The following is a 27,812-nucleotide window of genomic DNA, read 5'->3' as shown; positions in this document are numbered from 1 at the left end:
CCCCGAAGCATTGTGGGGTAAGTAAGGCACTGCCGTAATTAAAAGAAGTATAGGGACCTTTAAAAATGCAGCCCTGCATCTTAAAAACAGGTTGAATGTTTTCAGGCCTCTGGTTGAACGGCCAAAGGTGAAGGCAAGCTGTAAGGCTGCAACAACGAATCGATAAAATTCGATTATTAAAAGAGTTGGCAACGAATTTCATTATCGTTTCGTTGTGTCACGCGACGATTACACCACTCAATAAGTTGCAGAGATGTTTGAGTATAAAAACAAAACAAAAGTTGAGTTGAGCACAGAGCAGAGCGGAGCGGAGCAAAAATAAAAAAAGAGCGGAGGTAGAGGAAAGACCATCGGAGAGACCCATAACGTTGTTCTGAAACACATAGCGGAGGCAGAGAAATCAGTACGACCTAAGTCATCCAAGGTGAGGGAGCATTTCACACTAAATAAATCGAAAAAGTGTGTTAATTGCAAGATATGCAAAAGCGACATGGCATGGCACGGGAGCACCACGGTGATGATTCAGCACCTAAAACGTAAACATGTTGGAGTCCTTGATGAGGAGGAAGGGAGTTCAACAGCAGGGTAAGTCACTACAGAATCCTACTTTTGTTCCTTTTCGAAGTGAGGAACGTAACGTCCCTCCAGTAGCTCTTCTGGTGCTGGTGTTTACTCGTTATCCAGCTTGACAAACATGACAAGTTAGCGTTAGCTCGTTAATAACAGTAGTAAAGCAGGGGTGGTATAGTTTGCAAGACTAAAGACACGTTTTTATTCACTCGCCTTTTTTGGCCCATTAATTTTTCAATCTGTTGTCATGTAAATATTCTGTGCTTTGTCCCATATCGATTATTGTTGAAAAATATATTTGTGTGTGTTGTACTTTTTAATTTCATTTTAAAGTTATTTTATAGCACTTGGTCATCTTAAGCTGTTTTTAAATGTGGTGTATAAATGAACTTAACTTACTACAATTGAAAACAGCAATACTGTTGATGGCGACTGTGGCGACTGTGGCGCCTGTAACTGGCGGAGCCGCGGCTCGTCTCCTGCTGTGTAGATTATTAATGGTCATTTTTTCAATATATGTGATCATTTCAGCCCAGATAACAAATGTAGGACAACATCAACAGTCTTGGCTTTATGGACTTATGATCGGGACTCTTTGTTTCGCATCAAAGAGTCGATGGAGGACCTGTTTGATAAACCTCCTTTTGCAATCGATCCCAACTCACCTGACTACTTGCTGCTGTGTCGGGCGCCGGGCAGGGTCCGTAGGAGATCCAGGAAAAGAGGCTTACGGTCCGGTATCCAGGTCAGGCGAAGGCGTGCCGCAGCGTGCGGGGACTCCGTTGTCTTCGGCCGCCGGGACCGCGCTCGGTGCCTGCGCCGGATTCCTCTCCTCGATGTGTGTGACAGCGTGTCCACGCCGCCGCCTGCTCGGACTACAACGGGTGTCCTGGACCCTTCACAGCACTGGAGTTGTGGTCAGGGGTTTTCGTCGCCACCATCTACTTCGATGTTCGTGCCGGCTCTTCCCACATGGACCGGCTGGAGACCACGTGACCGCTGGACGTGCCCTCGACCAATCCCGCTGCGCAATATGGACACTGCCTTCGTGACGTCATCCAAAATCCACGTTGGCCTGTTGAATGCTCGTTCAATTGCGAATAAATCTCATTCATTGAACGATCTTTTCTCAAGAGAAAGCCTGGATATCATGTGTTTTTCGGAGACATGGCAGAGAGAGGAAGAGTTTATTCATTTAAATGAGCTCTGCCCAGCTCAAAAACATGTTGCTTATGTTTCAAAATGGAATGTATACCTCATGCTTACACATGGTACAATCCACTTTCCATATTAAGAAACTTCCCTTCAGTGTATACATTTGCATCAGTTGAAACATTCCTTTCCTTGTAAAGAACATGTACACATTTAATGTATCATCATCATGCTCAGTGGACATCATGCTCATCTCTGCTCAGTGAACGTTGCATTGCACACATACCTCTAAGCAAAATATAACTCATCCCAGATTTCTCATCAGCACACATGTACAACATACTCTAACTTCACAAAATACATTAAGAAATTATTATGAAAATGAATAAAGAAAAAAAAATGTAAAAAAAAAATAATAGTAAACAGTCATTTTTTTTAGTCTTCAGAAATGCATCATGTACACCACAGCAAGCCGCTGGTTTGATGGATAGTATCCTCAACATGCTCGTCACTGACATGAGGCCTCTGTCGATGGTTGAAGATAATGGCTTCACTAAAATAATTCACACCTTGAACCCTGGTTACACTCTGCCCTCCAGGACCCATTTCACAAAGCTCATGGAGACAAAATATTTAGAGACATTCAAGGAAGTGAAGACTGCAATAAACACCAACAAGAGCAAACTTGCTCTCACCACTGATGTATGGACAAGTGTAGCAACTGAAGCCTACCTTGGCGTTACATGCCACTACATCACAGATGACTGGGACATGCAGTCAGTCTGCCTCACCACCATGCCACTGCAGGACAGACATACTGAATCTAACATTGCAGAGTGGTTGGAGCAGGTAGTGGCCAGATTTGAAAATCCTCCTAGCAAAATCATTGCCATAGTCCATGACAATGGTGCTAATATTGTGGCTGCGGCAAATATCCTGGAGGAGAAGCATGGGTGGTCCTCTGTACGTTGCACTGGCCATACTTTGTAACTTGTGATCAATGCTGCGTTGAAGCATCCAAGCATTGAAAAAGCTGTCGGGGCTGCAAGATGTCTGATAGAACATTTTAAGAAAAGCGAGCCACAGTAGCCAGCAGTAAGCTCAGAGAAACAACAACAAATGGCCACACCTGAGCTCAGCCTTGTTCAAGACATAAGCACAAGGTGGAATAGCACATTCTATATGATAAGCCAACTGCTTGAGCAAAGGTGGCCTGTAACAGCAACACTGTCTGACAGCTCTGTCACACAGAGAGGCAAAAGGTACCTGGATCTGAAACCAGACCAGTGGAGCCTGCTGGAAGAGCTTTCAACAGTCCTCAAGCCTTTTGAATGTGTCACTGTGTTCATGGGTGGACAGAAATATGCAACAATATCTTCAATACCTTCACTTGTGAAGGGGCTGTTGAAGTCCACCCAGAGTGCTGCCTACGAGTCAGCCCCGCTGCGGGCTTTCCAACTCACTGCTGTGCAGCAGTTGCAGGAGCGATGGAAAAGGGAGACTGCTTTCTCAGATAGAGCACCAAACGCAGTGACTCTTGCGATGGTCCTTGATCCAAGGTTTAGGAAACTGGGGCTTTTTCACCTGATGAAGTCATACATGTTCAAACTAAAGTGCAAACAACGGCACTTGAAGAGAGAAGGAAGATGGATGTGCGGCAGCATGGCAGTTGCAGTGTTACCTCAACCGATACTACAGATACTGAATCAACACCTCTAGCCACTCTACTTGACTCACTCCTTGGTTCTGATGGTGAAGAAGAGAATACAGCAGGCGAAGCTGAGGATGTCCACACCAAAGTGAGGAACGAAGTCCTCACATACTTTGGAGAAAATAGCCTTGCCAAGGAAGAAAACCCATTACTGTGGTGGAAGGCTAACAATGACAGATATCCCATGTTGGCCAGGCTAGCCAAGTCTTACCTATGCATCCCTGCCACCTCAACACCATCTGAGCGGCTGTTTTCTGCAGCAGGAAACATAGCCTCCAAGAAAAGAGCGAGCCTGAGCCAGGAGCATGTGGACATGCTCACATTTTTACATTGCAATGCAAAGTGTCTGAACAAAGCGAGTGAGAGAGAGTGAGTGCGTGTGTGTCTCTCTGTGTGTGTGTCTGAGTGTGAGAGTTTGTGAGTGTGTGCGTCTGTGAGTGTGAGAGTTTGTGAGTGTGTGTGTCTGTGAGTGTGAGAGTTTGTGAGTGTGTGCGTCTGAGTGTAGTGTAGAGATCAAGTTCTGACGTTCAAACAAATCCTGTTAAATTTTCTGAGTTGTATTTTTCTTTATTTTTTATAAATGATTTATTGTTCTGACGGCTCAGATCCCTTTAAACAAAAATATATATCTTTTTGTGCACTTTATTTAAAAAAAAAGCTATACACTCACCTAAAGGATTATTAGGAACACCATACTAATACTGTGTTTGACCCCCTTTCGCCTTCAGAACTGCCTTAATTCTACGTGGCATTGATTCAACAAGGTGCTGAAAGCATTCTTTAGAAATGTTGGCCCATATTGATAGGATAGCATCTTGCAGTTGATGGAGATTTGTGGGATGCACATCCAGGGCACGAAGCTCCTGTTCCGCCACATCCCAAAGATGCTCTATTGGGTTGAGATCTGTGGGGGCCATTTTAGAACAGTGAACTCATTGTCATGTTCAAAAAACCAATTTGAAATGATTCGAGCTTTGTGACATGGTGCATTATCCTGCTGGAAGTAGCCATCAGAGGATGGGTACATGGTGGTCATAAAAGGATGGACATGGTCAGAAACAATGCTCAGGTAGGCCGTGGCATTTAAACGATGCCCAATTGGCACTAAGGGGCCTAAAGTGTGCCAAGAAAACATCCCCCACACCATTACACCACCACCACCAGCCTGCACAGTGGTAACAAGGCATGATGGATCCATGTTCTCATTCTGTTTACGCCAAATTCTGACTCTACCATCTGAATGTCTCAACAGAAATCGAGACTCATCAGACCAGGCAACATTTTTCTAGTCTTCAACTGTCCAATTTTGGTGAGCTCGTGCAAATTGTAGCCTCTTTTTCCTATTTGTAGTGGAGATGAGTGGTAACCGGTGGGGTCTACTGCTGTTGTAGCCCATCCGCCTCAAGGTTGTGCGTGTTGTGGCTTCACAAATGCTTTGCTGCATACCTCGGTTGTAACGAGTGGTTATTTCAGTCAAAGTTGCTCTTCTATCAGCTTGAATCAGTCGGCCCATTCTCCTCTGACCTCTAGCATCAACAAGGCATTTTCGCCCACAGGACTGCCGCATACTGGATGTTTTTCCCTTTTCACACCATTCTTTGTAAACCCTAGAAATGGTTGTGCGTGAAAATCCCAGTAACTGAGCAGATTGTGAAATACTCAGACCGGCCCGTCTGGCACCAACAACCATGCCACGCTCAAAATTGCTTAAATCACCTTTCTTTCCCATTCTGACATTCAGTTTGGAGTTCAGGAGAGTGTCTTGACCAGGACCACACCCCTAAATGCATTGAAGCAACTGCCATGTGATTGGTTGATTAGATAATTGCATTAATGAGAAATTGAACAGGTGTTCCTAATAATCCTTTAGGTGAGTGTATTTGGCAGATGTAAAGCATACATGTGTATGTTTTTTGTGTTAATCCATTTTTTTTATTTTATTATTACTTTAACAGCTCAGGGATGTTCAAGGAGCAACCTGTTTGTGCACTTTCTGAAGATTTTTTTTGCACTGTGAATTTGCACTGTCAGGTCTGTTTTTGAATAAAAGGGTTGGAATTCTTTTTTTTATTTCTTTTTTTTATCCGATTAATTGATTAATTGAAAAAATAATCGACAGATTAATCGATTATTAAAATAATCGTTAGTTGCAGCCCTAGCAAGCTGCGCACCTGATAGGCCATAGAGATAGCCTGAACGATCCAGTTACTGACGGTCTGTTTGGATGCGGGAAGCCCCTTCTTGGGCAACCTGAAGCACACCAGCAACTGGTCTGACTTCCGCCATGAAGAAGACATAAATCTTGGACATAAATCTTGAGAGCTCTGGATCAAACTCCAGGCACCCGTAAAATATAGAAAGGGTCTGAAGATCTCCTACTCTCCTGAGAGAAGTAATGGCTAATAAAAAAGCTACCTTGAGGGAAAGGTTCTTGGCCTCAGCCGACTCCGGAGGTTCGAAGGGGGCCTCAACCAGCCCTTCGAGAATCACTGCCAGGTCCAATGTGGGAACTCTGGTCTGAGTCGAAGGTCTCATCCTCCAAGCCCCACGGAGGAAACGTATGACCAGCTGATGTCTTCCCAAAGGTCCATCACCCAGAAGAGTGTGGAAAGCTGTAATGGCAGTCACTTATACCTTGAGTGTGGATGGGGTAAGACCAGCAGAGAAGCGATCCTGGAGGAACTCCAGCACTGAAGCCACCGAGCAGTTGGGTCCACCTCACGCTCTCTACACCAAATGGTGAAGCATTCCATTTTAGGTCGTACAATTTTTCGTGGAGGGAGCTCTAGAGCTGAGTATGGTCTCGATTGCTCCTACTGACAGGCCAGCGTCTCGGTACTGTGCCCCCTCAGGGGCCAGACCCACAGTTTCCATAACTCTGGCCGAGGGTGAAATATTGAACCCTCTGCCTGCAATAGCAGGCCCCTCCTGATGGCGATATCCTATGAAGGGCCCTCTAGGAGTGACATTACATCTCTTATGAACGCCAAGGAAATCTTTCAAAATGACTTGGAATATGGTTCACAGTATGTATGGGCCACTTTTATACTGGGATACTATTATGTATGGGATACTATTATGTATGGGATACTTCTATGATGCTTTTGTGTCTTTCTTGTAGCAATTCAAAAAGTTTCCTTTTAGTTTTCCACAGTCCTGCAGGTTTGGAATGACGTGAAGGTGTATTAATGACAGAACTGTAATTTTTGGGTGAGCTTTCAAGGACAACAGAACACACCAGAATGAGCATTCATGGTGCCTGCAGCTTCGATTTCTCTTCGTCTTTATGTTGCTGGAGACACATGAGGTTCCCTTTCTTGCCCTGCTTCCGCATGGACTGCTGTACCTGAAGATAGCATTTTTGTTTTAAATGTCAGTGATGGATTAGCTGGCTGGTCAGGGGTCACTGGCGGCCATGTAGTTTGTAATAGCTTGAGTTGCGTGATTACCGGTGCTGATGAGCCGACTGAAAGATGGTTATGCCAGGAATCAATGAGCCTGTTAATACTGTTTTGGCTCAAAGTGCCTTTTAAGAGATCCTGCTAATCGCAGCAGGCATTTTAATTGAGCAAGATATTAACGCCGGTGTAACTCAGACGGTGCTCTGACAAAAATATTCATTCAAAGGCAGGAAACCCTGCTGGTCTGTCCGTGACTCTGGCCAGAAAGTGAGATTTATCTTATGCCTGAAGCTTTCTAAAGGGTGAGTCTTAGTTCAGTTCTCCTCTTGGAGTAGATACGCCCATACCGGCGTGAAGACTCCGACTTCCAACCAGATGAAACTGGATAAATAATCTGAATGTTCTGATCCAATCTGACTTCTGACCTGTAATGCTACCTGGATCATAATCATACACTGTACGTTCGTTGGCCAGAGGAGAACTTGCCCCCGACAGAGCCTGGTTTGTAAAATGTATTGTAAAAAGCACTATATAAATAAAGGTGACCTTGACTTGACGAGATCTGGATGCAGTGTCTGTATAGATGTAGGCGTTCTGCTAACATCAACTCCTAATATAAACAAAATTATATTGTTTTGTTTTTTTACTTAATTCTCCTTCCCACAATCACACAGAGACTTCTTAGTCAGATTATCTTGCTTATTACATTAGATAGTGATTGTTTTTTCCCCATCACATTATAGTATACCTTATTCAAAATTCTGTATGTAAGATTTTGGTGTTTGTCAGAAGGACAGCTCAGGCTACCTGCAGCTTCCATTCCTTTGAGAAATTGTTTCCTGTTTCCAAACTGCAGCAGTGACATCTAGTGGTCAAGTGGAGAACCTCACATGTGCAGGGCTGCGTTCTGAGATTAAAACTCAACACTCATCAATAGGGGGTCCCTGGCTCCGCTCCATCTCTATCCATCAAGGTTGAAGAGATCAATCTCTAACATTACTACATTATTAATTACTGTGCTCATTCAGATAGTTCAAAATTTCATGAAAAATTCTTCACGGACCCCCTGCAGCGCCATAATGGACTTCCAGGGGTTGAAAACCCTAGATCTATATTACTGTACAAGCCTGCTGCTATGGATTATATTAAGAGGCATCTAAAATTGTCCCTCTCTGTCTTAAGAGATTTACTTCAGATTTCATTATGAAAAAGACACAGCAGTAGCTATTGATTCATGAGTCACTGAAGTTAAACTTGACCTATGATAACATGCATTTTGTTGAAGTGAACTTTTATTATTGGATTATTAATTATATATTTATTTATTTTTATACTTTTTTATAGTCACAGGTTTTATTAAATATTGTATTTAAAAATAAAAACAATTGTTAGAAACAATCTCACCATAGAGAAAGGTACCGGGCTGAGGTCTCGTGGCCTGTAATGGTTAAAAACTTGTCAATGATGCTCAACAAGCTCAATCTTATTATTCCTTAAACGATAAAACCCAAACCACTCTTGCGAGACCACACACAGGATCTCATTTCCGAAGACTTCAATAAGAACATAGTGAAGCTTCTGGTGTTAAAACAGTGATTTTCTGTTTGGTGTCTTCTTGGCGCTCACGCTGGGAGCTCAGGTCCACTTCCAGTTGGTGAGTGCAGGCCCAGTTAATAAACCTCATGTCTGCTCCCTGTGGAAATCAACCAGAACCTGACCTACATCAATGACTCTGTTTCCTCTCCCTACACACAATGTTTTATTCATGAGAACTTTCGCTAGATATATTCTCTGCTTTATATATTCCTTTTTTCCTCTGAGAGAAACAAGTCGTTCTTGTCGGTGTGTCGACGCCCGGACCCAATCACTTCTCATATCCCGCTGGACTGATCCCAGACCTGTAGTTTCATGTCCTGCTGTATGAAGTGAGGTCAAAGAACAGTGATTTCACTAATAAAAACTGTATTGCAAGGTGCTCCCAGGTTACATAAAGAATTGTTTTTACACAGCAGATTAGAGCTCCTTTTAACTTGCTTTCAAGCTTTTCTCCCTGGAGAAATATGTTTGCCTTTTTTTTTTTCAGCTCGGCAGGTATATAGCCATGTGAATTGTTTATCAGAGCAGCCAGTATCCTCAACACTTTAAGACATGGATTTGTTTATTCTTGGACTTAATCTAGACTATGTTTCATATGTGTACGTGTACGGCCAGAAACCTGAAACCTTAAGAACCCATTTCCACCTGGTTGTAACATCTCAGATGATCTGATCACAGTCAGGCAGAACTAAATAAACCGAAAACATCTTGTCACAATCAACCACATTGGAAAGTAGTTTATGTGTGCTGATATTTGTTTGTGTATATAAATAATTTTTTCTTTTTCTTTCTAGATCTACATTCCTTGCAGAACTGCTTTGATTCTGGCAAATGAGGACATTGATTTCAGACATTGAGGAGTATGCAAGTGAATGGAGCTGGATCTTGCATCATATCCCAGAATCCTGTGCAACCATCAGCATATATTCACTAGCAAACACTGTTATTGTCCCATGGTTTTACCCCTCATTTAAAGATATAGTTCCGGTATGTCTTTCTTTTGTTCCGTGGAGTACAAAAGCAGTTATGAAACAAAATGTCCAAGCTGCTCTTCTCCATGCAATGAAAGTTGGTTGTCTCTGATCCCCATCCACTTTAAATACATTTCATGGACATTTTGCAATGTCATTTTTGTTCCACAGAATAATAATTAGTCGGATTTGGAACAATATAAGGGTGACCAAATGGTGACAGAATTTCATAATTCTGTTTTCATAATCTAGACATATTTTTGATGATATTTAAAATGATCTGACGGTTATTGTAATTTTAGAGTAGGGGTGTCTAAACTCGGTTCTAGAGTTTCACTGTCCTGGAGAGTTGAGCTCCAACTTTCTTCAAGACACCATGCTTGTAAGTTTCTAGTATGCCTAGTAAGACCTTGACCTTGATGTGTTTATTTAGGGTTGGAGCTGAACTCTACAGGACAGTGGACCTTCAGGAGCAGGATTGGACACACATGTTTTAGAGGTTTATGCATTACAAAAGCACAAAGAGATTTTAATGTGCTGTTGTGAACATTCATTCTAGAGGCATTCTGATTGGATATTGCTTGTGTTATGACATCAGCAAGGTCATTTTGCTCGCTCTCTCTCCATGTCTCTATTCATCCTGCTTTTCCTCTTTCTCCCCATAACCTTATCCTGTCTTCACTTAGCCTTAAATGCCTCCAATCCACGATTCTGATTTAGTGGGCCATTAAAAAGTTTTACAGCACCAGGTGACATCATGGGCCAGTCAGATGTGGTAGCGAATATGAATCTCCTGGGCCTCACAGAAATCTAGTGTCCTCTCCAGGGAAGAATTCCCTTGTAACCGATTCCTTAAGTGAGAGGTCTCAGCAGCTGTTCTGACACAACAGGAGACAAAATTCCCACCTAATTACTCTAATTAACATTTTTTCCCTTAATGCATTTAATTAAATTGCTTCAGTTTAATCTGTTGCAGCACTTTAATTTTGCCAGAGCTCTCAGCCCAAGTGTTTAAACACTAATAAGACATTATATCAATATTTAAGACATTCTTGTCCTTATAGTGGAGTTTATTGCTTCCACAAACAGCAGGCAGGGTGGTCAAATAAACATTAAAAAACAACTGTGTGAGTGCATATACACTAAAGGCCTGTTCACACCAAGGAAAATAACTATAAAGATAACAATATCAATTTAGTTCTAAAAATCGTTCTCAATATTAAAGAATAGCAGATTTCACACCACAGCTGTATGACCTTAACGGCACATAGAAACATAAATGTTGGAATCACTTTCAGAACGATTTTATCCAGCTGATGAACGATAAAAACATTGACAGCCAATCAGAATCCACCCTGCTGTAACGAGGACACAAATATAGTTATCTTTTTAGTTATCGTTCTTGGTGTGAATGGGCCTTAAGTTTTGTGGGGGTCATGTTGTATGCTGTGAAATGTTTATTAGGTTTCATTTTCTGTTCTAATATCTGTTCAGCTTTTCCTTAAAAAATAAAGTAGGCTACATTTTTTTTATGTGCATCAGGTATCTTTCATTGTAACGCTAAAAACCCTTGCAAAAACAGTGTGGAATGACACAAGTAACTGCCTTTATGAGTGAGTCATTTGAATCATACACTGAACCGATTCAAACATTAATTAAATTTAGGAGTTAAATAAGTGACTCTGAAGTCCTTCTCTCCGTCTTGATCACTCAGTTGTAGGCCTAACGTTACGTCATTTAGTCCCTCGCAATTCCTATAAATTGAACGCCCTAACTCAACTCAACTCAAACTTTATTTCTAAAGCACTTTCAACACCACCAAAGGCTAATCATATCAATTACCGTTATGTGTCCGAGCATTTTATAAAACATGTTACCATTCTGATGCATCGACTTGTAGACGAGCCTGTATAATTCGCTCTTTCACTTCTGAATCCGTTTCTGATTCTAACAGATATGACTGAATTAATCCATTATTTCCACTTGCCATCGTGTAGCGTTTACTACACTAAAGTTGACTGCAGTGGATCAGGGAGTCCGAGCTGGTGTGATTGAGTGGAGGCGGGGACCAATATGAATATTCATGGTTCCGTGTATACTAAATGAAGCAAGCAATTTTAAAGTGATAGTTCACCCAAAAATAAAATGTTGTTGCCATTTCAAAAATGAAATGTTACTCATGTTGCTCCAAACCTGTAAGACTTTCGTTCATCTTCGAAATACAAATTAAGCTCTTTTTAATGAAATCTGAGAGCATTCTGTCCATCCATAGACAACTATGCAAAGTTCATAAAGAGATTGAATTGAGCGGTTAAGTCCAAATTTTCTGAAGAGACACGACTGCTTTATATTTTCGACCATGTCCATCGTCATGTGGAGCAATTAACCATCTCGTGCATTGTGTGTATGGGCACAAAACACACTCAAACGTCGCTTTCGGACTCACGAACATGCGTCCACTGTGCGTCAATGCTGGTGAAAATTTTGGAGAGAGGTCTGAGAGTGGCTGTGGCTAACCAACAAGACCCATGTCTGTCCAGAGCTGCCACGAAATCTATACTGACCATCATACGCAAGTTGCTACGAGATGGGCGGACGTGACGGAAGCCGAATCCCCGGATATGCCTCCTCTGTTTGAAAGCCTTCTTGCAAAGGAGGAAGGACCGGGTGACGAGGACACCTTCTTAACTAAGACATGGATGGAGAGGAAGACAACTCTCCCGGGTCTGTCCAACAGTCTAGACCCCCTAGCAGGACTGACTCAGCCTGTCAGGCAGAAACTGGTCCTAGCTTGGCCCACGGCACAAGATGCAGAAGGAGCAGAAAGGGACCTTTACGACGAAAAAAGGCTGCCGCCTGCTTAACCCACAGAGAGACAACTCCTGCCCGCCATGCCTGCTTGCATGAAAGAGATGTCTCGCCATTGGTGTAGCCCCTTTAAGAGCAATCTCCCGGCCAAGGGATATTCTAAGCTGGAGATTTAAGGGATGGGAGAGCTGGGGTTGGCCGGATCACCAGTGGCAGAGTCTTCAGTGGCCTATCTCCATACGAATGAGCACTCTATTTCTGCCTCCTCCCAGATTTTGCTGCCGAGCAAGATGGAACGTCTGACTGTCTCCGTCTATCAGAAGATGTATAAATATGCGGCGCAGTCAGTGTGTTCGCTGCTGCACTTGCACGAATGCTCCCCTGCACTTCTCTCTCCTCCTACAAAAAAGAAGGAGGGATTCCAGCCCTGTGGTTCTAAGTTCGGTAAGTCGCAAAACCTGCTTTCTGGAATACCCACGATCAACATAGCTTCTGGTTAACCGATAAATCATGTATCAATTATTTTCACCAACAGAGGGTTATCTGTTTCAAGTTATCAGCTTTCCAGATGCTTTCCAGATGAAGCGCTCTTTAACAGACATCTTGCCGACATATGTGTGCTATCTGTACAAGTGAGATTTCAGTGTCAAAAAAATCCCCAGATTATATTTCAGAAATCTGGTCACCTTAGTTGTGTCTTTAAAAGGCCTCTACGGATGTTTTTGAGTTTACTATCCCAAATATAGATTTACTGTCGGCACAAAAAATAATTGTTCCAGTGCCATTGTCTCTTAGCTCATGATCACCGGCTGACTCGCAGCGTGTTGTAGCAGATTCTTTGTTCTCTCGCTGACGTGCTGAAGAGCCCCTCCTCAAAGAGCTGTGCAGGTGCCTCAGACAGATTTATTGCTGTCTGTCTCCGTCCTTCGGATGAGACGTTAAACCGAGGTCCTGACTCTCTGTGGTCATTAAAAATCCCAGGATGTCCTTCGAAAAAGAGTAGGGGTGTAACCCCGGCATCCTGGCCAAATTTGCCCCTTGGCCTCTGTCCATCATGGCCTCCTAATCATCCCCATATACTGATTGGCTTCATCACTGTCTCCTCTCCACCAGTAAGCTGGTGTGTGGTGGGCGTTCTGGCGCAATATGGCTGCCGTCGCATCATCCAGGTGGATGCTGCACATTGGTGGTGGTTGAGGAGATTCCCCCATCTATGTAAAGCGCTTTGAGGTCTCAGAAAAAGCGCTATATAAATGTAACGAATTATTATTATTATTGCTGTAATTATCCACGAAAATGCTCCTGGAGGTAAAAATGCTCCTGGAGGATACAATATTTCCAGTTCTGAGTACTGTGCCTAACTGGTTTATGTAATATTTTGTGAGTATTAGTGTATACTGTCTGAATGGCAAATCATTCGAGCATGAATTTCACAAAAACAGTGTGTTATGAAAAAGACAATAAGTAAACAGCACCCCCTAGAGTGAACTACAAAAAATACATCAAAATAGGGGAAATGACACTGATGGGTGAGGTCTGACTGCCCAGAAAAAAAATGATGAAATGGATTTAATAGGCAAATTCTTAGGAGTCTATGATTGGATCATTATTGCCGTGATACAAGATCTTGACCAAAAGATGATGCACCTCTTGATGGAAATAAATGTTGTGATGGCATTTCCATTAAGAGGTGCATCAAGGTCTGGACTCAGAGGTGTAAAAATGATTCTTCATGCTCCCTCCCAAACATTCTTTCACAATTTGAGCTTGATGAATCTTGGCTTCGTCATCTTGGAATATGGCCATGATGTGTCTTCCTGCACGGTTGTTTAAGAAATGAAAAGCTACACACTCCATCAATTAAAATAATAGTTGCCAAACACATTTTTGAATGGGCAGTGTAGATTGAAACGATTGTTCGGTTGTCACTCTAGAGATTCGATTTTGTTGGCTGACACAAAATAACGCCTCATGTCCCATTGATTAATGTGAGCTATGTAATTAAGACTCAAAAGAGTGTGGTAGACCTTAAAGGAATATTCCAGGTTAACAAAGTTACCTCAAAATATTGAGACAGATATGCATTTACAGTGTTAGTCTATGAGGCAGACAGATAATCAGACCTTCATATTTTAATGAAATTGCTTGCAATCCCAATAACATTGTTGTGTTCAACTGCTTGATTACAAAAACATCATATTTTTAACAAATCATAAAGGGTCAAATCAACTCGTTCCACTTACATAAATATAGTCAGTTACACTAACTGAACTAAGAGGACAGATTATAATAGCCTATTTAAAGTAAAAGATAGGTCAGGCACGTCACAAATGGAAAAATGTAGACAATAAGAAGTTCTCTTGCTCACATAAACGACACGTACAGACAAATTTAGTACTAATACGAGTCATAAGAGGGACAGAGCTTAAACATAATGGCATTTTAACAGTCGGATGGTGAATTACTTTTTTGTTATATAGGTACTGAAAATCCACACACTAACATACAGGCACTGTCATTAAGGCACACACTGTAAGACATACAATGAAACACTGTATAAAGAGCAGCACACTTCACCAATGTACAATAAAACTAATGTAAGGTACTGAAATCACTTTCAGATATAATGGGCAAAATTAATGCAACGTCATGCATTTAATGTATGATACAATGATACAAAATAAATAATTGTATTTTGTAGAACTTAATTTACTGTAAAATAATACTAAGGACTTTTTCACAATTTATCTGCTGATTTTGGCATGAAATTATGAGAGTTACACTCTTACTAGTTCTACAATCCTGTTAGTTTCAAATTTGCAAAAAGAAAGAAAGAAAACATTTATAATAAATCATGCAAGGTTTGGGAAATGTCAAATGTGTCAATCTTTGCGTGGTCCAATTCTGTAGAAATCAAGAGCTTTCTAATGAGTTCCATGTCCGCCTCTGTAATTGACTTTATTGAGCTCTAGTGGCAGGTACAGGTACTATAAAGAACTCTCATTACTATAAGAGTACAATATGTGTGCGTGTTTACTAGAGCTTATATAACAGATTCATTCATTTGAGGAGAGCCATGGGTAAACACAGACAAGAAAAGAGCAGTGTGTTCAGTGACTAAACTGGTGTTAAAAATGTTTGTTTTGGGAAACTTTAAAGACTTCAGTTTTAAACCACACTCATATCAGACTGTTTCAGAATCAGCTCTACCTTTTAAAACCAAACTGAACAAAGTCTGTTCAAAACAGGAGAAAGCGTATCATCCAAAATCAGATGTAATTTTTACATATGCCCCACAGGTTAGAAGATATTCCAGTTATTTCTCATGTCCGTTGATGTTCTCAGGAACCTTTACAGCTCGTTTAGACTCTAGAATCTGAACCCAGACACAAAGCAGGTGAGTAAAGAGGTATAGCATAACGTTAACACAGAGGTATGTGTTTGCGGAAACTCACCTGGAAAGTTGGACTAAAGGCAATGAGGGTTTGCATGTTGGTGCTGTAATAGCCCAGAACATAATCCCCTGCCAGCAGGGGGAGCTCATTTTTAATATGGACCTTAAACAGGAAGTGCAACACTCATGTTAGACCGATCATGCAGTTTTAAACAACTGTTTAAAAGTTTTAATTTTAAGTGTGACTGTAAAAATAATAAAAATCCATTAGGAATTTGTAAGCAGTTATTATTTTATAACTTACAAACAGTCATCAGCTACACTTTTCAGGAATACTGTTCCATCATTAATGAATAACTACACATGAACAAATGAGTAACGCGCTATTAGCATTAACTACTATTAACTAACAAGAAACTTTGATTAACGAATTAGTAAGTAATAGCGCTCAGTTGAATGTGGTAGTTCACTATTAGCTATTATAATAAGTAACTACTATGGTTTTCATACCTCCCAGAGAACTACTATATACAGGTTAATAATTAATGTGAATAATGCATTATGTATAATTAATTCTAAAGTGAAGGTCATGACTCATGTTTCCTTCAGAAGGAATCATTAATTATTTGTATCAGTATTCTAAAGTGAAAAACATGATAACTCTCTAGTAATGACTGAAGTCATTGTAAGGTTTTGGATAGTAATGACTCAAGGGTAACTACATCCTTCTAAAGGAATTACTAATTATTTGGATCAGTATTCTAAAGTGAAAAGCATGATAACTCCCTTGTAATTACTGAAGTCAATGTAAGGTTTTGAAGTTTTTGTAAGGTTTTGGATGGTAATTCCTTCTGATGGGTTTGGTAACACTTTAAACCTCTAAAGCTTACAATGTCTTCAGTCAATATTAAGGAGTTATGCTTTTCAGTTATTACTTTTCCAGCTTTTCCAGTTCAGGAGTTATTACTAGTGGGTTATCATGAACTTCACTTTAAAATTAACGATACATTATGCATTATTTATTTTAATTATGAACCTGTATATTGTAGTTCTTTGTAGTTCTCTGGGAGGTATGAAACATACGACATTCAACTGAGCGATATTACTTACTCATTAAGAGTTCTTGTTAGTTAATAGTAGTTACTAGAATGTTAATAGCGTGTTGCTCACTTGTTTCTGTAGTTATTCATTAATGACGGAACAGTATTCCAAAGTGTTACCAGAACTTTGTCTGCCATACCGTCACAACTTCACCATTGGCAGCCACTTCATCATCTTTGACCCAGGCGAAGGTGGAGTAATCAGAGGCACTTTTGAAGCCAATCTGCATGCAAAGATATAAATCACCTCTAGTTAGTGACCCGCTTTGTGATACAGATCTCCTTTTTGTCTCTTTCTGTGTTTTTGTTCATCCATCAACCTATTTTTTTCTCTCTCTCTCTCTTTCTCTCCCTCTCACCTTGTACAGTCCGATCCAGTCCCAGGTTGAGGATTCAAAGTTTTCCAGGATAGTGTAGGTGAATATGGCATCTTCATCTGCACTCCAGTGTCCGTCCACTGTCAGTGTGACTAGAGGCATCTCCACCTTTTTCCTCATCTGCATGATGAGATCAAAGAGAGATACATTATATTTTTGGACTAAATGTCATGTGCATTGAAAAGAAGATATTATTATTATTATTATTGATTACTATAAGCTTGTTTACTTCAATTTGATTCATAGTGAAGCCCACTGTCATCGTATTGATAAAATATTCAGGAAATGCATAATTCATACCTCCAGATTGAAGGTCCCAATGACGGGTTTGTGGTCACTGACCCCGTATGAGACATCAGAGGTGTACATGTCCTGCATCACCTTAACAGGATACTCATCATCGTCAACTGATGATGTTGTCGAACTATTCTCATCCTCTGTCTCTACAGCTTTGGGTTTTATCCTCCACAAGATACGATCTGTCCAGGCAGGCTTCCGCTTTTTACCACTAATCATTGACCCATGCAAAAAAAAAAAGAGAGAAAGAGAGAGAGAGAGAGAGAGAGAGAGAGAGAGAGAGAGAGGGAGAATGTAAATATACTACTTTTATAAAAAAAAACTAATATTAATGTAAATGCAGAGTGAGGTTGTAGTCTTGGAGAACTAGTCTATTTTGATAAACGTAATATTGTGAAATATTATTAGAATTTAAAATACTTGTTTATATTTTAAAATGTATATTTTATATACATTTACACTATTTTATTCCTGTGATGGCAAAGCTGAATTTTCAGCAGCCATTACTCCAATCATAAGTGTCACACGATCCTTCAGAAATTATTCTAATATGCTGATTTTGTGCTCAAGAAACATATATTATTATTGTCATTGTTGAAGCGGCTGGGATATAGTGTGTGCTGGAGTTGTGTACATGCAGACATGTGACTGATATGCTGTGATCTAATTCTACAATATGAAACATGCAAATGCGTCAAACACCAGCATATCAGAGTGAAACATGCGTTCTACACAGTGATTGAGGAGCCTATATGACAAGTGCAAAAAACAGTTCTCCAAGACAGCTTTTAGAAAGCCCAAATGACACACTGATATGGATGATACACTGATACTCAGTCTGTAGGAAGGGCTGGGTGGACATTGAACGGATAGAGTCGTTGGTGTATAAATGATTTCCTACATTTCACTTCTTTCACACATTGACTAGTAATCTTGAAAAAAATTCAAAGGTTTGATATACAAACTACCTCTGCTTCCATTACAGACACAGCTAAACATAAATTCCCAAACATATTTCACTATCCATATTACAATTTAGCCTACAGATGAGAGCTTAAATGAGGGTAATATCTGTGCTGAAAAAGCAGACACATGAAAAAAAAGTAAACACCATAAAACACCAATCACATTACATTTGCATGAACATGAAATGCTTACTGAAACATCAGGGGAGAGTATGTGAGGAATGAATGTTAAGTAAGAGAAGTGCAGTGTTTTACGGGGATGTGATGTGAGAGGAATTCTGGGTAATAGGTTAAGGTAGACATAGGGTCCATGCAACAAACACAAATTTTGCTTATCAAATCTTACGTAAAGCCAAACCATGTCTTCGGTGCTCTGTGGAGAAAGAATGATCATGATTTTCTTCTAAGAAAACACGTTAAGACTCTCAGGATATGGAGATCTGACACTTTTTCTACTTTCATGCATTGGAAATAGTGTGTTTGTATTATGTTAATGATGTGTAGTGTGTAAGTGATACCTTGTATCGTAAGTCTCAGAGAAACGGTCAAATTTATATGTGGGTTTAAAGCGCAATGGTCCCTCTTCAAACTCCTGAAGGATAGGTTCTTTCTTCTTCATCATGGTCAACTAAGAGACAGAATAGAATACTGCATGTTAAATTAACAGTTTCTAACACTTGTCTCTTGTTTTCAATACAATTCGACATTAGCAAGTTGCTAAGCTAATGACGTGATACTAAGCACATGTATTTATAACCAGCATTTCCCTTGACTTTGTCTGCCAAATTCAAAGCCGTGGGTTCTGTAATTGCCTTTTCTGTGCCTGTGATTCACTCAGAATATGTTTTCGCGTCTAAAAACGCGAGGCAGAGCAGTGAAAAAAACACAACGCAAGACATGATGCTACGTAAATGCAACAGTCAAATACTTCTGTGTAGTGTATGTTAACCTAAAAAACAATTAAATGAAATGCAAAACTGTTTAGGACAGCATTTAACATCTGGAGTGAGTCTATGGTGCCTAAAAATGCTGCCTATGTAGGCAGCTCACTGGGTTTTGGTATAGAGCCGTGGACTTCAGAAAAGTGTGTATTTGCATGTATTTATCTTTGATTGTGTGTTTGCCTGACCTGATCTTTGTCCCACAGCAGGTTAAAACGGCCATTGTTGATGGAGGAACGGAGAAAGTGCATCCCATGGTCAGCGATACGGAAGTTCAGATCACCAAACCAGAAGACGACCCTGGGAGAAGAAACAACAGCAATATGAGAACCACGTTGTATTTTCGTATGCATGAACATGAGCAACTTTAATCCAAGTTAGCACTGACTTGTGGTCTAGCACATTCGGTGTGTTGTACATATCGAAATCTTGCGTGTCCAGTATATATTCAAACTCATCCATGCGTTGCAGGGCGTAGTTCATATGAGCCGCCAGATGACAGTTCAGAAAACACAGCATGTGACCGTAAAATGAGAAACGCACAGAAACACCACCCTTATTTCCCTGCAAGAATCAACAATACTATATTAGTCCAGCTATATATTATTACAACAGACTCCCTGTTCTTACTCGCATATTCATACCTTTAAAAGGATAGGTTTAGGTGATTTTTTTTTTTCTTCTCCACAATATATATATAATATACATACTACCTTTCAACAGTTTTTAACATTGTGTTAATAATAAGAAAAATGTTACATGAGCAGCCAATCAGCATATTAGAATGATTTTTAAGCATCATGTGACACTGAAGGCTGGAGAAATTGTGCTGAAAATTCAGCTTTGCCATCACAGGAATAAATATATTTTAAAATATATTAAAATATAAAACAGTAATTTGACATTTGTAATAATATTTCACAATATTTTTTGATCAAATAAATGGTGAGCATTAGAGCTTCTTTCAAAAACACACAAAACATTTTTTTTGATCTATCAGTTTTGAAGAAAAATCATAGGAATCAGTAGGAAATCAGTGTATGACAGAAAGTGTCTGTGAAATGTCAGTATGTAAAGGCTGTACTGTACCCAGTATCCAAACAGGCCAGTGCGGGTGTATGTACTTTGGATGTCTCTGATGAAAGGCAGATGGGCCTGCTTTGCAAACAATATCAGCAGCAAACCCTGCATCCTCACTGAAGTCACCTGAGGACAGCAAAAAGTTCAAGCTCTTTTCATATGTCAGAACTTCAGTGCACTTCTCAACACAAACGTCACACGCGGCTTCGACCTCCACAAAACCGAGGAAACGTATTTAAGCTTAGAATGGAGTGAATGAAGTTCTTGATACATTGCAGAGAGAAAATAAGGAGATTGGTACTGCCTGGAAATTCCTGGGATGTTTTTTGGTGAAGTGGAATTCAGTTTTCAAAATCAGAGCTAATTAGTCATTGAAGGCAGAATGGGACGGGCTCACGTCAAATCTGTGCTTACGTTACACAAATATGCTAGCGTGAAACAATGCCTCTAGTGTGTTCATGGCCTGCAGAGAACAATGGAGCTTAACAAGCTTAATGAGGAGACGGCTCATCCTGATTCTGTATTTCTGATATTGTTGCAACTGCATATAAACATATGTAAGGACACTCAAACACTTCTCTGTCTTCCACACTCTCTAAACTGAGCTTGCGATGCTAAGACACACACACAGTTATGTATTTATGCTGTACCTTGATATATCCCATTGGTGCCAAAGTATCCATGAAGAGGAGGCTCCATGAATCCTCAGCAATGAGATCAGAGACATACCGCACTGGAGTGGCTTTCACTTCCTGTAGACTGAAACACAAACACATCTGCTTATATTGTCACATCACCGTAATCTGTAATATACATATTGTAAATCGCTTTGGATAAAAGCATCTGCCTAGTGATTAAATGGAATGGAATGTAAATATGACTACAGTATATGTATCATGTGACACTAAGTAAAGACTGGAGTAGTGGCTGCTGAAAATTCAGCTCTGCCATCGCAGGAATAAATTACATTTGAAAATATATTAAAATAGAAAACAGTTATATTTCATAAATGCAGCCTTGGTGAGCATAAGAGACTTGCCAACCCACATTTTTGAATGGTAGTGTATATATCAGTTAGCTAATATTTAAAATTGACAACCTTTTTTTTAGTGTAAATGTGATCATGTGATTCACATGACAGTAACTCACCCAATCACATAGAGGTCAGTGGCCGGCTGAGAGTCAAGCTGCAGTAATGTCCTCACATCAGCTGGTGGCTCTGCTGTGCTAACATTCCACGTGACCATGTGCAGCCTGAACAATAGAAGAAGATAGAACCTGAAAACGGCTGTGTTTAAATCAAATTTTTATGCCCTTCCCTCGCTAACTTCCCTCGGTCTCCCCTTTTGAACGCAACATTCTATAGGCCTGTATGTATGCTTGGTCTGTTGGAGAAAATATAACAAAAATTATACAAGTGAAAATGATAACAATACAATAAACTATAACAATCAGCTTGAGGTAGCCACAAGTATTATGCGGTTAAATGTCAAAATAACTCCAATATCACACACTAGAGTTGTATAGAGTTTAAGCGCGATCTGCTGTGACGTCACAATCATGTTGCATTGTGGTCTATGGATCTGCCTGAAGTGTACGTATCTCGCTCCCTCAGTCAAAATCAAGGGATCGAGGTGCTTAGGGAAGCTTTAAGTTTGCTAATGTATGTCTAAAAGTGAAATCAAACACCGCCTAGGAATGAACTAGTGAATGAAATCAGCTCTGAATTGCATATCTGAGAAAACCTTGTGGAAAAGGATAAAATATATGAGATAAACATTCAGAGAACTTGCTGGCAAATGACAAAATCCACCTTCTATCCCTCCAACAGAAGTCTATCTAAAACTCATTTCAGATATGAACTCTAAACGTCAGTGACTCAATACACCTGAACGACTCTCTGTTGGTGTATCGTCCACATAGGTGAAAGGCTTCGTCCAGCGTACGGGACACTTCCTCGTTTGCCTCATCATCTGAGCTGAGATCCTCCAAGCAAGTGAGCAACTGAGCGAGCCGCTGGCGAAGAATCAGCCGTGCTGAAGTAGACTGAGATGCCATGGAGGACATACTGTCAGAGCGCACGCGTGGGAAGTCAAATGTGTCCGACATCTTTTTGCTATTCTTCCAATACAACTGATAATCTGAGGCCTGGTTTATGCAAACCAAGAGTTCATCTGAAGTGAGTTGATTTATTCTTTGATTCTCTATCCTACTGGTTGTTTTTTTCTTAGCTTTAGATGTCCAAGAAACTCCATATATCCAAGAGCTGGTTTAGGCTTAGCCTAGCTGATGCAGAATCCACATTCTGTATTTCCAAGGCTTCAATTTTCTAATTTCTCCTCAGAAACAGTTCTCACTCTCAAATCATTCTCCTTTTTCCCCAGAAAGCCTCAGAAATCCTTCAGAAATCAAGTAGTTAGCGGGTTGCAGTAAATGAAACCCTTTTTGCTAAATGTTCTCATTGCATCCTGTTGCCTGAATGAACGAGTGTGAGTAAAAGCATGCGTTTTGGAGAGTGTTTGGGATTAGGAACTGTAATCTGGAGCAGCAGAGAGCCACGTGAATGAGGCCAGGAATACGAAATGCAAAAATCACTAGCAGGCCTGATCTCCAAATCACTGTGTGTATTGTTGCAAGTCTTGAGCGACGCAAGTGAATGTCGACAGATGCTAATCCGGTTTATTTAAGTATTGGCCTCAACGCTGTGAATATTTCTTGGACCCTACAAGAAAAAAACTAAGATAACTGATTTTCCCAAAGATATGGGGCAAGGGTTGAAAATGTGAGAACATAAAGACAAACTTTGGCATCAAACTTGTAGTTTTAAGTCAACTCTGGAGGAGTGAGATTTGACTTCCTTGGAGTTTAATTTGAACTCTATTGGAGTTGAATGAACCTTCTTGCCTATTAACAAATGTGAGAGATTGCATTCCATATTATCTGATAAACACACTGCTTTTAAAATGCGGTTATCTCTTTAGTTTAATGCCAAAAGCAAATTTTTTCGGACTCATAGTATGTTGAAAAAGTATATATATTATAAATTAAATATTTATAAATTAATAGCAAATAAATATTGTACTAATAAAACATATTTTAAAACTAAAGTCTGGTCAGTATTGAGTATTGAGGTGCTCATCTGAACACCTTATGTTTTTCCCAGTTTAAATCAGGGAATTTGTACTAAGCACCAAATTAGTACAAACCTGGACAATAAAATTCTCAAATGCAGGCTAACTATCTTTCCACCTTGTTGCTCTATAATGCAGTCACATGCAAATTCTTAGAGGCAAGGAAGCATTCAGCAGAGAGAGAGAGCAGGCACATAAGGACAAAGCAACTGGTCTTGTGACAAATTGTGAAACATCTGAACGAAACACCAACATTCATAATTTGGTTCCATGCAAGAAGAAACAGGCGATGGACATTAAATCTACATTTACCCAACTTTACACTTTAAACTCCTTTCACTTCCTGTCCGTCTCTCTGCCTCATTTCTTTCATCTCATTCTTGTTTATTCTGAAGTGAAGAGGGGTTCATTTCATTGATCAAGGACGGTGTTACCTGAAAGCCTGATGTCCACCTCTGGATCCAATATTTTGTGCACTCATAATCAAATCTGTGCACACAAAAAAATATAAATATAAACACGCATGCATAATTCAAACATTAATCTAATCTAAAAGAGTTAATCCTGTCTTATTCAAGCAGAAAAGCTTTTTAAAATGATGAAATAAAAATCTGGAGGTTAACTGATTGGATCAGTGTGATGCTCATATTCCCCATTAAAAACAAATGCAGTTCACAAATACACATTTTCTATGATGACTATGTTTTTATAAATAAAATAAAAATAACGCATTTTGTTATTTGTGTGGGTCAAAAATCCTTTAAAAAGGCTGAAGAACTTGAGAAAATAATTGTCTTTTAACTGCTTGGATAACTGTCCAAGCAAAACGGATTTTCAAAGAAACAAAAATATGTTGATCATATATGTGTGATATGAAAACCAATGATAAAGCGATAAATAATGACATTTATATGTTTTCAATCCAAATTATAACGGAAAGCGCTGTAGCTACTGTTGCTATGGTTACCTCAAGCTAAAATGACTTGTGTTCGCGATTTATTGTGATGTAGCCTTACCTAACTAACTTAGGTGTAGACTAATATTACTTTTATGATCACTGAAATGTTGTTTGATAGCGCTGAAAACATACTTTTAAGGACTAGCAGCTACTGTTGTCTGATTCGCGTTTTTGCTTTGTCTAACTTTCTTAGTTTGACTAACTGTAGTGTAACGTTAGGTGTCATTGAATGTCATGAAAGGCGCATAAATAAAAATTATTTTATTATTAATCTTATGATTAACGCTAGCATTCTTAATAATAATTGAATGGTTATTGTAATGGCATAAACGTCGTTAAAAAAAAAAAAAAAACATGTTAAGCGTAACAAATTCTTACAGACCAATTTAATTTCTCCCTTTTGTTTATTTGACCCCTTTTATCTATTCTTTGTAACAACGAATTTTGCTGTTTGTCATAACCTACAGCTTGTCACTGTGAAAAAGTGGGATATAGGATTCAAACAGCACTCGAATAAACTTCAAATATTTGGGATATTTATATTAAAATATTACGACAACTAAACAGCTCCTCTAAAGTATACCGTCACGAAATCAAAATTAATCAAAGTCCTCACTGAGTAACTCTAACGAATAAGCCAAAGAAAATCGCAGACATCCTCGCGCACAGAAAAACAACAACAACAAAAATACCTTTCAGCCTCGGTCTTGTGCAGATTCTGCGGGTGTCTTGAATGATCTATTCCGTGCTTAACAGGTGCTATAGGATACAGTGTGAGAGTTTGGGGTTTGTGTTTACACCCCTTGGCTTCCTCACTAACTCACAGAAACCTCTTAAAGCCACAGTACTTATTGTTTCATCATATAAAAAGCCTAAAAGGTTTAGCTAAGTTATGAAAGACTCGACTGTGTCTAAACTGTGCGTTATATATCGCAATCCTTTTGATTAGGTGAAAACAGAGGTTTCTCTGTTGACCAGCCTACAACATAAATGTAAAATCTTTGCCCTTTCTATTTTCTGCATGAACAGTTAGTCTAATATCATGAGTTGTTGTTGAGAGTTACAGAGATATTAACATAAAAAATAAACCATTTATAATTCATGAACTTGCTTTTAGACTCTATACCATGATGGTTTACAGCCACAATGATTTAAGTAAGGGATAAATGAGTTTTATACACTCTCTTTGTCTGTAAAGAAAGAATTATCTTGACTATAAAGATTTCTTTGTCATAAACATGACAGCCGTTGAGTCAGCTTTCAAAGTTGATCTAAATGAGGACTTGTAGGGACTAGAGATTGCTTTCTTTTATGATCTCAAAGCTGAACTAATCGATTTACCTTATTGTTTTTTACCGGTATTGAGTCAGTTCATAAACAATTAAACATGTCATATAACTGTAACTGTGAAAATGCAATCCAAATATTGGTATATAGAGTATGAATCAGTACATCATAAACAATTAAACATGTCACATATAACTACTGTGAAAATGCAATCCAAGTGTCTGAATCAAACACATTCCTATTTCTGAAGGCCTCATAAGCAGGGGTTAGTTTAATCTGGCTTCATCTGTTTAAATCCTGATTAGGCTGAATGAAGTTTCACTGAATGAAGGGAGGGTTTTCAGTGACCCCCATCCTTGTTTATGTATGTGTTTGTCCTGAGTGGGGTCATTGAAAAGGTTACATAACTAGATATGTTTACTATGGAAATTATGAAGAAATTGGTTTTATTTGAATGAGGACAATACATGAAGGGAAAAAATGTTGCAAGCCAGACTCAAACTCATGTCACCTATATGAGCAACCACAGCTCAGAACGTGCACTAACCACTAGGGTAACAGCTAAAAAAATAAAAATAAAAAAATAAATTCTGTGAAGACTGAAAAACATGTAAACCAGTGAAACACTACTTTTTAAAAGTTTATTTATTTTTTCACATCTCCAATGTAGTTTTATTGGAAGATAAGATGACAAAAGGCACAAATTCACAGTAAAATAAATAAATACATACAAATAAATAACATGACAGGGTGAGGTGAAAGAAAACAAATTCATAATTCTTTTTGTATTTCTAGAATCATTGGGTTTTAATTTCGACAACAAATTGTGAAATCTAACAATAACATATCTACGAGAAAGTCCTGTTTATCACAATCTGCCTCACATAATGGTAACAACTGTTTATGAACAGTTCATGTGGATAGTTCCCTTTTATAAGCCACCTTGTCATTCAAACACCAACTTGGACCGATCAAGTTTCAATCGAGTCTCTTGAGAGAAGAATGGCAACCAAAACCCCCCAAAAAGGGCCTTTTCTCAAGCACAAAGGTCATAAATGTGGCTTCGTTCACAGTGTAAGCTTTGAAAGCAATTTGAAAGTGGGAGATTTCTACAGCTCACAGCAAAAATACAACAACAATCAATGAATGAAAACATATTTAGACACCATCCTGCCAAAGAGTAGCGGCGAGGGGCGGAGCCAGCGACAGTGATGGGCGGGGTTATCTGAAGATTCTGTTATAAATTGTTCAAATCACTTACAATCTAGTTTATAATTCCCTACACCAGCATTTGTTCAAATTTATCTTAAAAAAAGAGAACACAGTAACTTCACCCAGATAACATCCAGCCATTACTAAACTGCTAGCTCTGCTTGATGGAAGGCTGTAGCCTGGCAGGATCATCTGAACTATATTTATATTTATATATATTTTATGTGTTCATCTACATTTATTTATATACTATATACAATTTAATACATACATCCATACATCACTTTGATTAGACTCAGGACCAACACAGTTCTGGTGTATCGATGGTTGCATTATGACGGTAAATGTTTACCTGCATTCACTTCCTAAGAATTCGACATAATTCTATGGGTTTAATTCTGTCAGAGTGAATTTAGGTGTGACGATCTTACATCATGGGTCCTGAGCATTGGCTGAAAGAAACAAGGGTGTAAACCTTTTGTTTTAGTTACATGTTGGATGTCCCTCACGCGAAAACAAGAAACACTGAGAACTTCAAACGCACATACATCCATACACACATTACGTTACTAAGAAAAGACTGATTTAAAAAGCCATACGCAACCCATTTCAACTTCCTTAGCCGATTCCATATCAATAAAACTAGGAGCAAATGGAAGTGAGAGTATATTTGTATTAAAGTCCTAGGACGCAACATTCTGAGGGGGTGGACTATACACTCCTAAAGTCACTATCTCACATCATGTAGGCTATATGTTGATTGGAAGGTTTTGTGAAAGGAGGTATTATTGCTAATATCTGGATAAATGCATCTTTATCCTCACGATAAGATATAAAAGGGGAAGTAAGAAAATCAATCCT

General features: G+C 39.4%; 2 protein-coding genes across 6 annotated transcripts in view; one reads left to right on the top strand and one right to left on the bottom strand.

The window, feature by feature from the left end:
* The window catches only part of gbe1a (glucan (1,4-alpha-), branching enzyme 1a), a 139,470-nt gene extending 128,539 nt beyond the window's left edge, over positions 1-10,931 (top strand). For both annotated transcript variants that reach the window (XM_084400765.1, XM_084400764.1), the window contains one exon: positions 9,225-10,931. In XM_084400765.1, the coding sequence (XP_084256891.1) occupies positions 9,225-9,287 (63 nt within the window). In that variant the 3' untranslated portion in view covers positions 9,288-10,931. The remainder of the gene's footprint in view (positions 1-9,224) is intronic.
* Positions 10,932-14,296: 3,365 nt separating this feature from the next.
* On the bottom strand, positions 14,297-25,365 carry inpp5kb (inositol polyphosphate-5-phosphatase Kb). 4 transcript variants are annotated; one of them, XM_084400500.1, is made up of 14 exons: positions 25,145-25,293; positions 23,929-23,983; positions 21,513-21,617; positions 21,014-21,122; positions 20,373-20,489; positions 19,672-19,847; positions 19,472-19,583; positions 18,861-18,970; positions 18,689-18,715; positions 17,381-17,588; positions 17,063-17,200; positions 16,844-16,927; positions 15,665-15,766; positions 14,297-15,585 (listed from the first exon to the last, which is right to left on the bottom strand). In XM_084400500.1, exons 2-14 carry the CDS (start codon positions 23,973-23,975, stop codon positions 15,526-15,528), a joined length of 1,395 nt encoding a protein of 464 aa, XP_084256626.1. In that variant the 5' UTR covers positions 23,976-23,983; positions 25,145-25,293; the 3' UTR covers positions 14,297-15,525. The 4 variants fall into 4 exon arrangements, with proteins under 4 accessions (XP_084256626.1, XP_084256627.1, XP_084256628.1 ...); XM_084400501.1 differs by lacking the exon at positions 18,689-18,715 and having other exon boundaries at positions 25,145-25,365; XM_084400502.1 differs by lacking the exon at positions 18,689-18,715 and having other exon boundaries at positions 21,513-21,748; positions 25,145-25,194.
* Positions 25,366-27,812: the final 2,447 nt, after the last annotated feature.

The sequence above is a fragment of the Rutilus rutilus genome (genome assembly GCF_951802725.1).
Source record: "Rutilus rutilus genome assembly, chromosome: 25".
In the NCBI taxonomy this organism is placed as follows: domain Eukaryota; kingdom Metazoa; phylum Chordata; class Actinopteri; order Cypriniformes; family Leuciscidae; genus Rutilus; species Rutilus rutilus.
The sequence above is the reverse complement of the archived record's forward strand: the minus strand, read 5'-3'. Positions and strand labels throughout refer to the sequence as shown.